The following is a 16,744-nucleotide window of genomic DNA, read 5'->3' as shown; positions in this document are numbered from 1 at the left end:
AAAAGAATCATTTATTTAGTAAATACAGCTCACAAATCACTGTCTAGTGTAGGTCCTAAGCTTTTGCTCTACCCAAGCAGAAGGAAGTAATAATACACACTGGGAACTGCAAGGGATTTTATTACAGAATTTTCATTTTATGGTTTTCATTTTTTGATTTCTTAAATATTTATCCCCGTTGATTTCAGGTATGTCATAGTAGATTCCTTCATATTAGGTATTTCTTTTTAATGATGGTTTCCACTATGTGCCTTCCAAAATGAATCCAGCTGAATGATATGCTCTGAGATGCAGCAAAATGGAGGAATATAATTAGTCATCAAAATCCTTTACCTGGACTTGCTGCGTTCAGTGAATAACACTAGAATTTAGCCTTACACCATAAACCCAGGGGCTTTTAATCTGCCTCATTTTGGCAAAAGATTGAGCTCCAACACTAGAATTGATTAATTTGAAGCATGTTTCTACATGATGGAGATTGAAGACTCGATTTCAGACCAGTGAAATCAGAACATTCTGCCATTAGGTCAGGCTGTCACTAATAAAACAAACTCTTCATCAGGGCAATTCCCACAAGAATTTTTGGTACCAGATAGTTCTTTTTTTACTGGAATGACTAAAGGCAGAACTCATTTATATATAGATCTCTCAAAACTATGATCCAGTGGATCAGGGAACAAGAACAGCAAAAGTGAACAAATGTAGGAAGTAATGACATGCTGGGGGGCTTATTAAAAGACAAATGAACAAGCTTATGTTCTGCATAACAATCAAATATAGTCCCCAAAGAACCAAATACAGCCCCAAAACCAGGATAAAAATGTTTCTTCTCCCTTATGCATTAAGCTTTCCGTGAAGCCTTTAGTCAAAAAGACTCATGCCTAAACCAGATGTGTATCTCATTGTTGGAACTTCATCTAAACCCCAGCACTGGTTCTCTCCAGAGATCACCCCCAACACAGGGAAAGGTGCAACTCATCACAACTCAGCTTGACTTTATCTGCAAAGCAGCCAAAACTGTGTGCTGGGTGGGATTTTGTACCATCAACACTCCAGTGAAGCCAAGAAACATTTCCAAAGGCTGATGCTCAAACCACGTGGTAGGAACCAGCACTGACTAAAAGGTGGTCACTGTTCCCAGCTCTGATGCTGACATTACACACACTGGGGGAAGTCATTTCCTGTGGCTGCCCAAGCCAGACGAATGCTTTTAAACTCTGTGTGACTGCCTTAGAACCCAAGACTACACATCCCTGCTTACTGCTGAATCAAACAAATGAAGTGAATCAGGGCAAGCTCTTCAGAAGTGCTATGAACCATCCAGTGTAAGCTGTGATTCCCCACGTTCTGCTTTCAGATATAAGAGTGCTGGGCAAAGGAATTTGAAAAGAGTAATGACAGCACGCACAAACTTTTGGAACACTCAGTGTTCTCAGAAATGTAAATAACTCCAAAAAATGCCACATGGAATACGTAAGCTGCTTTAATAATAATAAATTTATTAAGTGGCAAGAAGCCACTCTGCTTTGTAAACCGATTTTACTCAATCACAGTCCCTCTATCTTTCTATTAACATGAATACATTCTGCAATTTGTATGTGAAAGATTTACGTAGAGATATGTTCTGGACCACTCTTGCTGATTTTACTGGCCAGAAAAAACATTAAACATGCAGAAACAGCACCTTATTAAAACTAGAGGCCTTTTCTCATTACATCTCCTTTGCTTCTAAGCTAAATTTTGTCATTGAACAAGCCCAGTCTACAGAGGTTTTTTTCCCTTGTTCTGTGTTCTGAGATGTAATGGGGCCTGCAGATATATCTGATAAAACCTCACAAATAGTAAGTAATTCAGAAGGCTTTGTAAGCAATAGCTGCAATTGCTTGTTCAGACTAGAGAGAGCTTCTCATGCATTAATGCACTTAGTTAGGTTTTGTGAGGAGCTCAGAGGAGGGTGCACCCTCTTCCTGATACAGTTAGTTGAGCCTTGACTCTGCACCACTGATATTGTTCAGCAACTGTGTGCACCAATAATTTTAAAAAATCCAAGAAATCAGGCTGTTTTTATCAGAAACAAGTAATAAATCTTATCATGAGAGTAAAAAAAAATGGCAATTTCTGACATGTGACATTTTCATTGCTTGAGAATGATTCAGTGCAAAGTGAGGTAACCCATGCACCCTGTCACTCAGGGCACGTTAAACCAGCCGTCGACGTTTGGAATCTCTCTCCATATCTTCAGTGGGAGAGTCTCCATTGCACCCAAGAGGGGACACCAGGTTTAGCAAAGGGTCTTCAGATGCCCCTCCAAACAGGGACAGCAACAAAGCCACACCATAGCCAGTAGCTCGTTCACCCTAGAAGAAAAAACAACACGACACAAAATAATTCACCCTTCAGATTGTGTAATTTGAATCTAATTTTAATTTCCCTACTCACTCAACAAGAACAGTGATGCCACATGGCCACAGGGAATACTCAGGGTCCCTAGCAGGCCTGCTCAGCTGTGCTTCTGTATCCTTACTGCTGCTGGAATTTGTCCTGGTTAGATTAAACCGACACACCAGCTGATTCACACGAGAACAGAGCTCACAGTGACTCAAGAGTGGATTTATGCTAGCATTGTCCAGGGAAGAAAATGTGCCATCAAACATGACTATGGATTTGGAGTGTGAGCTGAGTAAACTGGGTTTACAAAAAAAGGAGGTGGGGGGGAGTAAATTGGCTTATTTTTTAGGAAAAAAGAATATACAAAAGTTCTGTCAAAGGGAGGTGGGGAAAGCCCCAAGAAGAAACAAATGTTTGTTCTGCTGCAGGTCAGCAGACAGGATGATCAGCTCTGGCCAATCACCTCAAAACAATCTGGGTGAAAATGGGAAGCTAGGATTATTGCCATGAACAGGAAGAAGGCGAGTTGTTGAAGTTCAAAATGATGATGTTGCTGATTAAAGTCACTATTAGAATACTTTTTAAACCAAAATGAAAAATACAAAGAGATGAAGCTACCAAAACAAAACAATGTACAATACAGAGGAAGAGTCAACACATTTCAAAAGAACACTTCTCGATGTAATTCTCTTGCTTTTAATTTGATGGCACAGGACTGAGAGTATCTGCAGGTAGAAGCAATTTCCTTCACTCAGCTTGCTTGTCCAGGAGTGTCAGCAGCCACAGGAATATACTCACTGCGTGAACAGGAGCAGCGATGTCTATATGAACCCAGACTCCAGGCCAGTCAAAGCCAATGTGAGAAGCAATAAAGAGCCCAGCACAGGAGCTTGGAGTATTGTCTCGGTCCTGCAGAGATGGTAAAAATACAGTTGGTCTTGCAAGAAAAGAAAACACCAGTGTTTTATTCCTGCCTATAAAAAAGACATTTGTGCAAAGCTTAATCAATGGCTCTAAAACAGTCTCACAAAGCAGGTACACTGTAAATCCTTTGACTTAATCCCCAGTAGCAGTATGGCCCTGCTCAATTCCTCTTCCACCCAAGCTCCTTTCTGCGGTATTTTAGAATCTTAACTGCATGTTGTAAGTCTTTAAACACAGCAGAATTGGCTGCAGCAATTCACAAGGCCTCTGTCCTCAATTTCCTGGTGTCTGCATCGGTGGTTACTGTCTCTGCTGGTTCTGTATGAGTACCTGGACCACTTCTTAATCTCCATCTAGGAATTTAGCATCCTTCTTAGGCTCACGCTTAAAGGCAAGTGGCCCAAACACACCTTTGCAGCAGGCTACTCTGTTTAAAATCGATACTAAATTTAAGTGTGGTGACACAAAGCCTGCAAAATTCCCAGGTAAAAGACTCTGAAAACCACAATAATATGGCCCATTTCTAAAAGATAACAGCTCACATGAAGAACTTTCAGCCATCTATCATCAGGCCACCATATCACCTAGAAAACACACAATTTTTATGCAATAAATGAAATTTTATAGGGAGAAAACCCAGAAACATCTTACTGCCACCGAGTTCTTCATATCGGCTACAGCAGAGGTAAATTCACTGAAGTGAAGTTCAGGGCAATACACAAGAGGATGGACCAAGTCTCCACAATTCCTGCCAGCTTTAACACAAGCCTTTTCCCACTCTTCATTATTGGTGAGGACAGCAGCATGATACTTTCCTGTAGCAATTCCCTGGTGAGACAGAACACAAAATCAGGAAGGATTCACCTTAACTGTGCTGGGTAGGATAATTCTGTACTACTCCCCCATGGCATTAACAGCTGCTTTCCACCTAACAAAATCACCAAGAAATAAGCATCTCAAAACAACTCCACAAGAAGTGTTACAAATGTACACAAAGACATTGTAGCTACTGCTCAATCTTTTAAATTTTTCAAAATCCATTCCAGAAGAATCACTGCCCATCAATGTAACTTTCTATAAATCAGGATTTGATTTAAAAACGTAATAGCATTATGTTTGCAGCCTTGTATCATCCTGTGTATGATTTACAACGTAGGCCATTTTATGAACAAGAAAAACTCCTGATGGCTATCATCAAATCAGTTCTGCTAATTATAAAGCTACTGATTTGCAGATGCTGGGTACTGGACTGCTTACAGCTACTGCTAATGTCATCAGAAGAACACCATTTTTTCTTTAAGTATGCAAATGCAAGAAAGTTGCATAAAGAACAAAAAAAGCCCTGCTTGAGTAATGCAGTCATAAATGTAACATATTCATGGCACGTCATGTACACAGAGTTTTATACTTCACTGAGGTTTTGCTGGCAGTTTTCTCTTGCACAAGTTTAGGAAGCTACCATCAAGGACAACAGCTCACTGTATTCACTTTCCCCCAAAGACTAGGAGGACAGACACAAAGAAGTGTATAAAGCACACAGTAGAAGGATGCAGCCTGGTGTCCACTAACAGTTCCACATCAGTACCTGAGCTCCAGTAAGAGTGGCCATATCAAGAATTATATCAGCTCCAAGATCTTTGCATGCATAAGCTACTCCATCAGCCAGTATCAGTCTACCTTCTGCATCAGTGTTATTGATCTCCACAGTTCTAGGAAAAAGAGAGGGTATTTAATACAATAACTTACAGCTTCAGACTGGAAGCTAAGACTCATCTGTCTGGACTAGAAGAATGGATGAGAGTTTCAAACCTCATCTTTTCTATTTGAATCTACAAGTCTGTATGGCTGCTTATTCCCCAGCTGCAAGCATTCAGACAGAGAACACATGGAAAAGGGTCCTCATAACACTGTCTCATGGTTGGCTCTATTTGTTGGGTCTGTATACCGGCCAGAATGTTGAGCTGGGATTTCAAAAATCACTGCCACACACAGGGGTATCCTACTGCGCTTAAAACAAAAGATTCTTATGCAATGGTAGCCTGCCCCCATGACTGAGACAGCATAGACTACAGATGGACACAGGAAACAGGAAAAAGCACCTACACCTGGGTGCTTTAAGGAGACTTAAGCTCATGACATATGTGATATGTATTTTGATGTGTATTTACACACCAAACAGGAAACTCTAAGCACACTTAAAACTTACTCCTATAGCTGTTTGAAATGCTACTACCACTATTTAGGAAAACTGATAGAAGGACAGGTTTGCAATCTTTGTGGTACCCAGAGAAACAGGACCACAGATGATATTTCCTTTCAATGTTTCTATGAATGGATAGATACAATCTTACTTTCCAGAGTAAAGGACATGAATATCATCAGGTCTTGTTGCACGTGGCCCGACTGCATTCTCAGCCAAACAAAAAACAGCATGAAGATTGTCTTTAAACCCCTGTAACAAGAATAAGAAAGAAATGGCTTTTGATTCACATCCAGCTAATTTACTGGGACTGAAATCAAGGAGAGGTTATGACTTCTTGACAGTAATGCCGCTCGTTATAAGGGCAATCTGTGAGGAATGTAACTTGAGGCTGAGGCTGTAGGAAGTGGGTGATAAGGTTTTAGAATTCTCACTGCAGTGAATAAAAGCCCACATACATGTGAGAGACAAATGGGGAAAGAATCTACAAAGCCCTTGTCGTTCAAGCAGTGATCAGTATAACCTTCTCTCAGTGGCAAGGCATCCAAATGAAAACACCCTGCATATGCAGAGTGCAGATTCAACTGGAGGGGATTAGGTTTAGTCAAACCCAATCCTCCAAGAGCAAGCTCAGCTCTTTACAGCCAGCTCCAGTAAGATCTTTCACGAGCACAACCCCAAAGTTCACTGAGCTCACCAGGCAACAGCTCCAAACTCACCAAAGCCAAGTCACTAAACTACAGTACCCCTCTATGAAAATCTGCAGAGATGCAGTGCTTCACTTACCTAATTTTAATACAACTCTAACACAGACTCACAACAGAGATCACAACGTGTTTGGACTGTGTAACTCCTCCACCTTTCACAGCCACAAGCAAAGGTCCAAGCAATGGATGCTTTCTATGTGACAATTAGAAAGGCTTGTGAAAAGACATTACACAGCCAGTCAGGATACTTGGGATTATTTTCCAAACCTTGTATTTTCCACTCCTTTTATTTAATCTCCAATAACAACAACTAAGTTCCTTCTCACCATTTCTGCCACACTAAGAAGAACCTACAATAATAGTGCAAAACAACAGAAATAATAAATGCTAATATTCAGCCACTTGTGAACTCTATACTCCTCCCAAAAACCAACCTTAGGTGAATGAATTCCATCTCTGAGTACTTTGTTGGAAGGTAACTTTGATTGTGGGAACCCTGGAACGCAGTAGAACTTTATATGGTTATGAAAGGCATTTTAAAATGTATGCTGACTTTGTTGTACATGCAATGGCTGCATTGTGTGTGTGTATCCGATGAACAGAAAGGGAGACTGCAGCATTTAACAAATAAAAACATACTTCCTCCTCAACTGGGATAGCTAGCCTTAAAAATAGCAAATTCCTAGGGAAATCAGGGTCAGTTTTACTGCTAATCCCTTGATAAAAGTCTGTAGCTGAAGAAATCTGGACTTGCTGAATCAACTAATATCTGTAGTCTAAAGGGCAAATGCATCAATCAAAAACTTTCAAAATAACTAGCAGCACCTAGAAATCATAAGGTAACCTAGTCCAGCCAGAGGACAAACATTACTGTTGATGAGATAACCTTTTATGTACGAACCTTTGGCTCTTCCAAAATGAGGCTTGACAGGGCTCTGGGCAACCTGATCTAGTTGAGGATGCCCCTGCTTACTGCAGAGGGGGTTGGACTGCTCTGGCAGGGGGGTTGGACTTGAAGATCTCCAGAGGTCCCTCCAACCCCTAACATCTTGTGATCTTGTGACTAGATGACCTTTGGATGTCCCTTCCAACCCAGACCGTTCTATGACGTGCAGCAGAACTACCACTTTCTCCACAATCTCTCCCTGGACTGCACTAAATTTTCCTCCTGCAAGTGGGAGATGAGGTTAATCTACTGTCAAAAAGCAAAGACCTGCTTCCAGCATCAGTTGCCTTTTCCTCTCTCTTTCTGTCTGCAGTTTTTCAAAAGCAGGATTCACTATGCCAACACACAGGATCAAGAAAGATTTCAGGAAGTCAAGTAAATTTTTCTCTTCCTTGTGCTGGAAAGCTCTGAATGGATAAACTGCATCTTTCTAGGAAAAATCACTTGCTTAATTTGCCTACCCAAAGCCTTTCTAAATCATGTGGTAAAACTGTTGCAACAGTATGTAGGCATTTTCTGCAGATGAATAACAAACACTGCCCTTCTTCCCATTGAGCTTTCTATCCAACACACATTTCCAACTCCAGTCTCTGTGACAAAGCATAACTAATTTAAACCTCTTCCAGCTTCATTTTATTCATTAAGAGAAATAAAATAGCTTTGACACAGTAACAACAACAACAACAAACTCTTTCCACTGTCCACCTGAATACATTTTCTGCAGGGATTTCATTAACAGGTCTTCTTACATAAGGCGGCAAAATGAAGCACTGACATCACTCTTTCGTTTTCACACACAAAGGTACAGATTTCTTGTGAGATCTAACAGCTTCTTCAGGCTCTGTTTGTCCAAAGGTATCACTGCCAGTTTATTTACTGTTACAGTAACTGCACATGAGATGATAAATCACTTACATTCACACCTACTGTAAACATGAATGCAACTTTCTCTCAGTGCACACAATTATACAAAAAACTACTTCAGAAACAAGGAATCACTGGAAGAACATCCTGCACCCATGGCTTTCCTGCTCTCCCAAAGCACTAAGTGATCCAACTTTCTGAAGGACTAAGCCACGGCAAGGTAGTCATTTTGCCTCAGATGCAGCTCACAAATCTGTTTTTAATTTTAGATCTCTGCAGATAACTATGAAGTTTACAATCTTTCCACATCAAACGTGCTGCTAGGGCCAAGGCATGGAGCTAAACTGTTGAGAAATGGGAATTTGGCATTGATTATTCCCTGGACAAAGCTTCCATCAGATCTATGCATTAATCTGCAGCAGTCGACTTTCTTTGAACTTTGGATACTCCTTGGAGGCAATAGCTGCTCTGTCAGCAAAACTCAATCGTTGGATTTGTGGAGAGGAGAGAGTTTTATTGGCAGTGGCCACTTCTTTTTCCCAGTTTATATTATTAAGGCACAATGTGCATTTAAAAAAATTCTTCATATTTCAATACCTGGCTTCTTCTCAGCTTTCCTACCACTTTTTTACCACAGGAGCAAACCAACCAGCAGCTCCTGGTCACACTAGAGCTGCCACTTCCCCGGTAGGTTAATATTAGAATTGGCATAGGACTTGGAATAGGGACAGACTTCATATCAAAGAGTCACTCATCCCCTTCTCTGTTAAGAGGGTGACAGCTGCCCCGAATCCCACATCTTAAACAAAATCAGCACTGGATAACTCAAGTATAAATCTGATTCAAGAAACTAGAAAACACTCAGTCCGCAGAACAAACCCTGAAATTCAAAGAAGACTCTTTATAAAAAAAACAAAATCAGGATTCAAGGAATTTCTCACAGTTCTCAAGATCTTGGTAAAGATTTGAAGCATTTTCCTGAAATAGCAGAAAGAGGAGACTGGCCCAAGATCACCAATAGCAGTGGGAGGTCAAAACTTCAGGAATAGACTGGCCCCCATATCTGGGAATATATCCAAAGCCAAACTGCTCCTTGGCAATGCTGGGATACATGATATCAATTAACACATTTTACTTACTTGCTTCACAGTGGCTTTGAAGGCACCCAAAATAGCAGCTGCTCCACCACAGTCTCGTTTCATTCCAGGCATAGTAGTCTGTTCAAACAGAACCATAGAATTATTTTTTCTTTAGAAGAGAATTTCAGAGTAATGCCTGCTAAAACTAGTGGTTCTGAGGCTTCTGTAACTCTGGTCTTGACAATGCTTAGCCATAACAGAAACACAGAACATGTGCATCTGCTTACTGGTGGATCTTGCCTTAGAACTGGAAAATACTAAACCTCTGCTGTTAATTTGTTAGGAAAATGAAGAAGTTGTTTACAAGGCCAGCTGAAATGAGTTTTGGATCTATCTCCAAAATCAGAAATTAAACACTTTTGTTTATAGCTTTCTTCTAGCAGTGGGCAATATTTTTAAGGACTAAATATTAGGTTGCTATTTAACTGCTCTGTGAAGTGTTTCTTGAATCCTATTTGGTCTTCCCCACTGATGTGTGTCCATGTGCATGACAGATGAAGTGTTTACTCAAACAGATACACTTTGCTTCTTGCAGACATTAACTGAATCATTTCCATCAGAGAACAATAATGCAAGCAAAGGCAGCAGTCAAGTCTTTACATACCTTACCCTTAATGCTGAGTCCTCCAGTATCATACACAATACCTTTGCCCACCCATGCAATGGTCTGTGTAGCACCATCTGGAGTGTGACTAAGAACTGCTAGGGCTGGAGGATGCAAAGCTGCCTTGCCAACTCCATAGATACCTGGAAAACAGAGAATTAAACCACTTGTGGGCAAGAATGATTGTGGGAAGCAAGCTGTAGCTATTTTCTGTAGAACATCTTGGAATATTATGGGCAATAAAACTGTTTGCAAAATGTGCAAATAAAACATTACAATGGAGATGGCAAAGCATTCCCGTTGACTGCTAGGCAAAAAAAGCTGAATTTTCAACAAGATATACCTCCAAAGCCTCTCTCTTTCAGCTCCTCATCTCGAATAATGGTAGGAGTAATCCCAAGATCCTTGCCAACTTTTTTGATTTCCTTAATGATTAAAACAAAAAAGTACACCATCAGTCAGTCACCAGAAGGACATACTGTGTCTTTTCACACATACAGGTACCCACTTAAGGGTTTTCTGTTATTTTTGCATGCATACACATACAAACATTCCCAAATCTGGGAGCGGTGTTGGTTTTCCAATGGCCTAATTCCACTGAGATATCCTGGATATACTGTGGCATGAAATACTAATTTGAACTTTAAGCTCCACCAGTAAAAGAAATCTTCAGCAGTAAAGGCCTTCTGTTCACTCCACTGGATTGTGATGCAACAGGACAGAAATATTTTCATTCTCGACAGCTTTCCAGATCTTCATGATAAAACTCATTTGGAAACATGGCAACTTCTGTCCTGTAATTTCAGACTCTTATCAAGCTTAAGAGAACACCTGCACTGGCAAAGAAGCTAATTTCATGACTAAATCAAGAACTTGTGTCTTCTGATTCCTACCACCTTACCCCAAGCTGTGCACTCTGCCACCTTACAACTTAGCAAAGTTCTACGAAATATTAAAGGCCAAAGAAATAGCCTCAGCATCCTTGGACAAGTTCTTTGATGTGCTTCCCACTGCTGACACACAGATTTTACTAAAAGAGAGCAACACTAGTTCTTGATTACTGTAGTCTAGACTTACAATTAGTAACTCTTACTCACCCGGTGTATTACCTACCTCCAGGAAGTTATCTGTGTTCATCTCATTGCATGGAGTGTCCACAATTCGAGCAGCCAGCCTGACTCCTTCTGCAGCACTTGCCAGACACTATGAAAAAAAGTGAGGACATCTGAGAACTGGCCTTTCTTTGGCTGATTTTCTTTTGCCTTTAGTGCCATGCAGCCTACATCAGATGTGTGATTCCCCTGGAGCACATCAATGCTTAACTGCAGTGATCAGAGACAGTTGCATGGCACTAAAGAGTGTTAGCCACGCCAACCACTATTTTTTGTATGTTAAGCTCAAGTTATTTTTCCCTGTGTGCTAATTTCTAAGCTACTTTATCCCTCCCCACAGTGAACTGATATTACAAAATTACTAGCCTCCTCCACTATCAAAGTGAGATCAAGAAGACAACGTGAGGTGGAGGAAAGAAGCAAAGAGGAAGCCAATTCAGGAAGTCACAATGAGCTTGCAGGCTGCTGGGTTGGAAACCTGCAGAGATTGCAGAATCTTCAACATGGGAAAGCTCAAGTTTGTACATGGCAGGCAGAGTGGCTGAGTGCATTAAGAGATCTACTATATGGCAGGCCCATAAGAGTATTTCATTTTATGTAAAACACACGTGTTTCTGTTCCTCTTTCCTGTGCCAAAATCAACTGACCCTCACCTGGACTGAGTGAAAACTTATCTAAGCAAGAGTAAACAAAATCAAAGTGGTCAACAGTAAGCATGCTAAGGCTGATTCTTCAAGAAGAATAACCCTGGAAAAAAGGGACAATGAAGGCATCACACACTAATCTTCAACTTTTAATTCCTGTGGATCAGCAACTTGAAACAAAAAGACTAGGTAGAAGGAAGCTTTGTTCAAGCTTTCCAGCAGCCATACTATACTGAAGACCACACACAGCAGACAGGCGAGGCAAGATGGGTTTCAGAGGAATCTAATGCGTTGGATAGTCATTTGTGCTGAGGTATCTGAAATTTGGCTTGGCCAGACTGGCCTAAGGACTCCATACATTCTGTATCCCAGCAGACTCATAAACCTTGGCTTGCTTTGGAATGGTGCCCAATTCCCTGCAATTACTTTTGATTGCTTTACTTTCCCCAAAGGGATAAGGACCTCCTCAGGAGCCAAGTTAGGTTTGGAGTGATCCACCATTAGGTATCCACCATGCAGGTAAATGGAGGTGCTCTAACCCAAAGATCAAGAGAAACAGTAAGATTTATGGAAATAAGCTGTGTCTGGGTTTGGCTTCCAGTGTACTTAAGAGAACTTGGATAATGGCAGCCTTTAATAAGTGCCTTGTAAAACTCTGACAATCCCTGCTAGTCCTCACCATAAAACATTCTGGACAATGCAGTAGGTGCAAACTATAGGAACATGTCAAGGGAGAGATTTAGCTAAAAAAATCCTACCACATGCCTCTTCCACACTGTACATTAGCAGTCTGGTGCTAGTTGAATTTAAGGGGTGAAAACTTGGCTTGCAGGAAGCCAGTAATAGTTTTGGCATTGATATCAAGGGGAAGAACAGGAGGTAGAAATAATTTTAGCTTTGTTTTTTATAACCAAAGTGGTTTGGAATCTACCTATCTGAAGGAACTATTTTTGACACCAGTTATTTTTTCTGATTTGGGGCATGGAAAAAGTCTGTGATCAAAAGTTGTCCTCACAGCACATGTCTCTGTCACTTTCCTGAACGCTGGTCTGGCATCATTTGCTGTGGGCAAATGGGTTCATAAAGGACAAAGCATGGAGGAAAAGACATTGAAAGAAAAAAAGCAAACCCTAAAGCTGCAATTCTGCAAATTTCAGATGCAGCAACACCATATCCTTTGTCAAATCCACTGCCAAAAATTTTAAGGGATTTTTACTGCCTTGCTGATTGACTGATCAGCTAAGTGAGCGTCCATCTGTACTGAGGCACAGGACCTGGAGCACTGAACAGGATGTTGCCTAACAGCTTAAGTACAAACCCTGAAACAGCTTTTTATTTAGGATGTTGTTTTAGTATGATCCAGCATACTAAAAATTACGTGATGTGGACTTTCCTCCCTGTAACAGTCAGATGCAAGGGAAACAGTCTTTGATTATCTGCTACTGAAAGACAACTTAGGCATATTTAACGGTTATGTATAGCTCATCTCCAAGCTGTATCCTTTTTTAGGGTCTTTTTTCTGCTAGGAAAACTCAGCCAAGAAGATGGATGAGACAGAAATAGCAGAAGCCATACGCAGTCTCAGAATATGCAACTTCTAGTGACTTCCCTGAGACATTCACCTGCACAGCCATGTACAGATTTTGCCTGGGTAAAAGACAGTGAGAAGCCCACACACCAAAGGCAAGGTAATACTGGAGTCTAAAAATACACTGTTTGCATCTGTGATAAACATGAAAAGGAGACGTTTTCTTTGTGCTATTTGTTTGGTGTTTTCCACCCCCAAGATCTAAATTCTGAACAAGATCTTCAGCCTTTGCTGCAGTAACATGTATCTCTATCCAAAGGTGCTGTGAACCGATCAGTTTCAAGACCTTTGACCTAGGACAATTTATTACTTTAGTTAAAACATCTGTTCCACAGGTAGCCTGAGAAAGACATACCTGTGCATGCAACAAACTGAAGAAACACAAAACAAATTAACTTCAGGGAATAATGGAAAAAATTCATGAGAGAAACACCCCAAATCTTACTTTAAGTGTTGCCACTTCTATTGGCCCATTGTTTTGTCCAACCAGGAAAAACTCAACCGTTACAGTTTTCTTCTCTGTGCGTCTCGATGCGCTGGACCGATGCGTGAACAAGGGGAAAGCCCTGGCCAATGCACAAGCAGAAGCAAAGACTTCAGACCGCTCACAGACCATCTGAAACACCAGCCAGGAGACAGAGGCAAACAACATTAGGGATGTGGAAGAGAAATTTAAAAGGATCTGTTACGTGTGATACTATTGGTGAAGAGCGGAAAAAAAGGAGGTGGGTGGGAATTGACATGAGCACATCTTGATGCAGCCATCAGTTATGTTTGGCATGGATGGAGTGGCACTACAAACATTATCACACTGAACTGGTTCAGTTCATTTCCCATATGGAAATTAATTACACTGCTGGACTTGACTGTGTGGGAATTAGTACGTCCTTTTAATGGAGATAGACTGCTTTAATTATACTTCAATTATATTGCAATTAACACAGATTAGTCTACACATCAAGGGAAAAAAAAAGAAAAGGCATGTGAACTATCAATATGTGCTCAAAACAAATGAAACAAAGAGAAATGATAGAGAATATGGGTAATATTAACCCAAAAAATTTTAAACATGCAGATTTTTCTGAAATTCAGTACAGGGAAAGCAGTTTTAGCTAAACATTTTCAAAGGTAACTGTAAGAAAAAAATAGTAGAGCTAATACTCTTGCAAATAAGTTTTCCAAATTAAGAGTATAATTTGATTTTGTAATTGACACTGCCTGTGAGCCTTGTCTAGCAACCCAAAAATCTGAACTGATCTGGAGAAGCCACAGAAACAAGTAACAAATTCATCAGGCTTGTACAGAAGATGACCAAAGTAGTTCAAGAGCTTCCCTGCAAAGGACTCGGGTTAGAGCATTAATCTGTATTAAGACTTATTTCACAAACAAGGCACCTTAAATGGGGCTATGCAGTGTAGACATAGAACCCTGTACACAGGCTACATCAATCTCCTAGAGCATGTGCTGATGTCAAAAATCCTAGATCAAAAAACCCCACCGCTGGATTCCCTTTGCATGTACATTTCAAGTTGAAGACATTCCGTATATTTCCACCTTTAATTCCCTCCAACTGCTTGACCATGCATAAGCCATTACAGTTAGGTCTTGTTTATGCATCAGTGCAAAACCACTTGTAAATGTCAGTATAATTACATGGGTAAGCCTGCCCATCTCCAGTCTCCTTGGATACAGCTAAAATCCTGAAAAGTCAAGAAAATACTTGACTTGACATTTCACCAGAAGCATTTTCAAATGGCCACTTACAACAATACATCTGTTGACACCTCCTGGGAGGCAATTCCTAACCAGGCGGGTGATGAACTGGGCTGCAGATGGGCTATTGTGCCGGCTGACCCTGGAAGGCAAAGCGGCCACAGTAGCGTAATTCAGGTAGAGAGGACAGCTGTCGGTGGGGTTTGGATTCAGTGTGCTTAGAGCAGATTGCCAGATCTGGGGAGAAAAGAAGAATTTAAAGACAACTGTACCAGACTTCTCTTTCCATCTCATTCCTACTATATGTAGGCAGTCTTTAATTGAGGGATTTTAGGTGTTGGAAACAAATTATGCACACACTTCCCAATGCAATAGCCTCTGGAGTGAAAAGAAACAGGAAATACAACAAACCTATCTAATAAGCAGATAATACAAACTCACTTTCTGTTACAAGTATCTCTTCTAAGCTATAGGAATCAAAATGTAAACCCACATGACTCAGTGCAATGGCTGTGTCAGAGCCTTTTAACGGCAGTTTTGGTACTGATAGATGGGGTTGATTTACTAGTCCTGAGTTTCTGTTTCACCTAGCAATTTAATTAAAAACAAACAGAAAAATAAGGCTAAACACTGTCCTAAGAGGTTCGGGAGCCCAGCAGAAAAGCGTGCCGGACACCTTGAGACCCAAAAGCCGCGATGCAGAACATGTACCGTTTTATCTCAAGCCACCAAGACCATCTAAATACAGGGGTCCGCACATCCCACTGCAGTGCTGAGCGCAGGGGAGGGGGACATTGCTTCCATCCGCTTCGCCCTGTGCAAGGAGCGGGGCGCAGCCTCTTGCCTTCCATCGGGGGCCAGATAACGCATTTCGGTAATAACGTTAATTGCAGACATCCCCACGTCACCTCAGGGGCGGGCAAAGCGCCTTCCACCCGTTGAGGTGGGCACAGGGGGTGAGGGAAGGGCTGCGCGCTCCCCGGCACCGCAGCAACAGGCTCTCCCGCTAGACCCCGCTGCGTCCCCAGTACCCAGCCGTGACCGGCTCGCTGCCCCTTCATTTTTCCGTTAAGGGCCACTCCGAGGTGGGGTTAACGGGGTAATGCCCTCCGGGGCTCTGTAGTTCAAGGCCGGGTCGCTTCCCATCGGGCCTGGCTGGCAGCTTCCCCAGGCGCCGGCCCCCCCTTGGCCGCGGCAGGCCCCGGCGCCGCGCAGGCAGCCGCAGGCCAGGCAAGCCCCCGCCTCCCCCGCACCACGAGGCCGCTCGGGGCCGGGCGGGGAGCTGCGGCCTCTGGGTGGGGGCCCCCGTGGGCACCCCGCCGGGAGGCCGTGCCGAGGAGAGGGCTGCGCTCCACCCCGCGCCGGGGCCACCGCCTCAGGAGGTCTGTGTGTATGGGGGAAACTGGGACACCGCGGACCGGCCTCACCTCCTCAGTGACCCGCGGCTGTAGCTTGCCCCGCAGCTGGGCCCAAGGCAAGCGGTGGAGGTTGTGGAGCTGGCCCAGGACGAGCAGCGGGCGGCTCTGCGGGTCCGCCTCGCCGGCACTGGCTTGGAATTCCAGCTGCACGTTCGCCATCTTCCTGCACCTAGCCCGGCTCGGCTCGGCTCGGCTCGGCTCGGCTCGGCTCGTCCGCACGGCTCCGCCCCGGCGCCGGCTTCGCGGGGCGGGCACCACGGTACTGCGGGCGGCCCCCGGCGGCCGCGCCGGGCACCGCAGGCGGGTAGCCTGCCGGGTCGGGTGCTGTGCGGGACCCGGATGCAGCGACGGGAGCTGGTCCCGGGCGATCCCTTACAGCCCCGCCACAGGGCTCTCACCCAGGCGCGGTGCGTATCGCTTCGGGATTACCCTGCACAACCAGCTGTGTAAGGGCAGGGTGCTGCTCTGAGCCTGTGCTGGGAACTCTAGGCGAGAGA

The 16,744-nt window shown here is 42.9% G+C and overlaps 1 protein-coding gene across 1 annotated transcript; it reads right to left on the bottom strand.

Moving 5' to 3' along the window:
* Positions 1 to 2,141: 2,141 nt before the first annotated feature.
* Positions 2,142 to 16,406, bottom strand: NPEPL1 (aminopeptidase like 1). The gene is made up of 12 exons (XM_054391830.1): positions 16,257 to 16,406; positions 14,881 to 15,066; positions 13,562 to 13,732; positions 10,886 to 10,975; positions 10,116 to 10,197; positions 9,773 to 9,915; positions 9,169 to 9,246; positions 5,664 to 5,764; positions 4,898 to 5,021; positions 3,964 to 4,140; positions 3,187 to 3,297; positions 2,142 to 2,357 (listed from the first exon to the last, which is right to left on the bottom strand). The coding sequence occupies exons 1-12, from the start codon at positions 16,404 to 16,406 to the stop codon at positions 2,199 to 2,201; spliced, it is 1,572 nt and encodes a 523-aa protein (XP_054247805.1). The 3' UTR covers positions 2,142 to 2,198.
* Positions 16,407 to 16,744: the final 338 nt, after the last annotated feature.

This window comes from Indicator indicator, chromosome 24 (assembly GCF_027791375.1).
Source record: "Indicator indicator isolate 239-I01 chromosome 24, UM_Iind_1.1, whole genome shotgun sequence".
NCBI lineage: Eukaryota > Metazoa > Chordata > Aves > Piciformes > Indicatoridae > Indicator > Indicator indicator.
The sequence above is the reverse complement of the archived record's forward strand: the minus strand, read 5'-3'. Positions and strand labels throughout refer to the sequence as shown.

Excerpts from the sequence above, each read along its gene's own strand:
- NPEPL1 (XM_054391830.1), bottom strand. The coding sequence starts at position 16,406 with ATGGCGAACGTGCAGCTGGAATTCCAAGCCAGTGCCGGCGAGGCGGAC. Across the intron at positions 13,733-14,880 it reads GTGTCAACAGATGTATTGTT|ATGGTCTGTGAGCGGTCTGA; the intron begins GTAAGTGGCCAT and ends CTGGTGTTTCAG. Across the intron at positions 2,358-3,186 it reads TCGCTGCTCCTGTTCACGCA|GGTGAACGAGCTACTGGCTA; the intron begins GTGAGTATATTC and ends TTTTTCTTCTAG.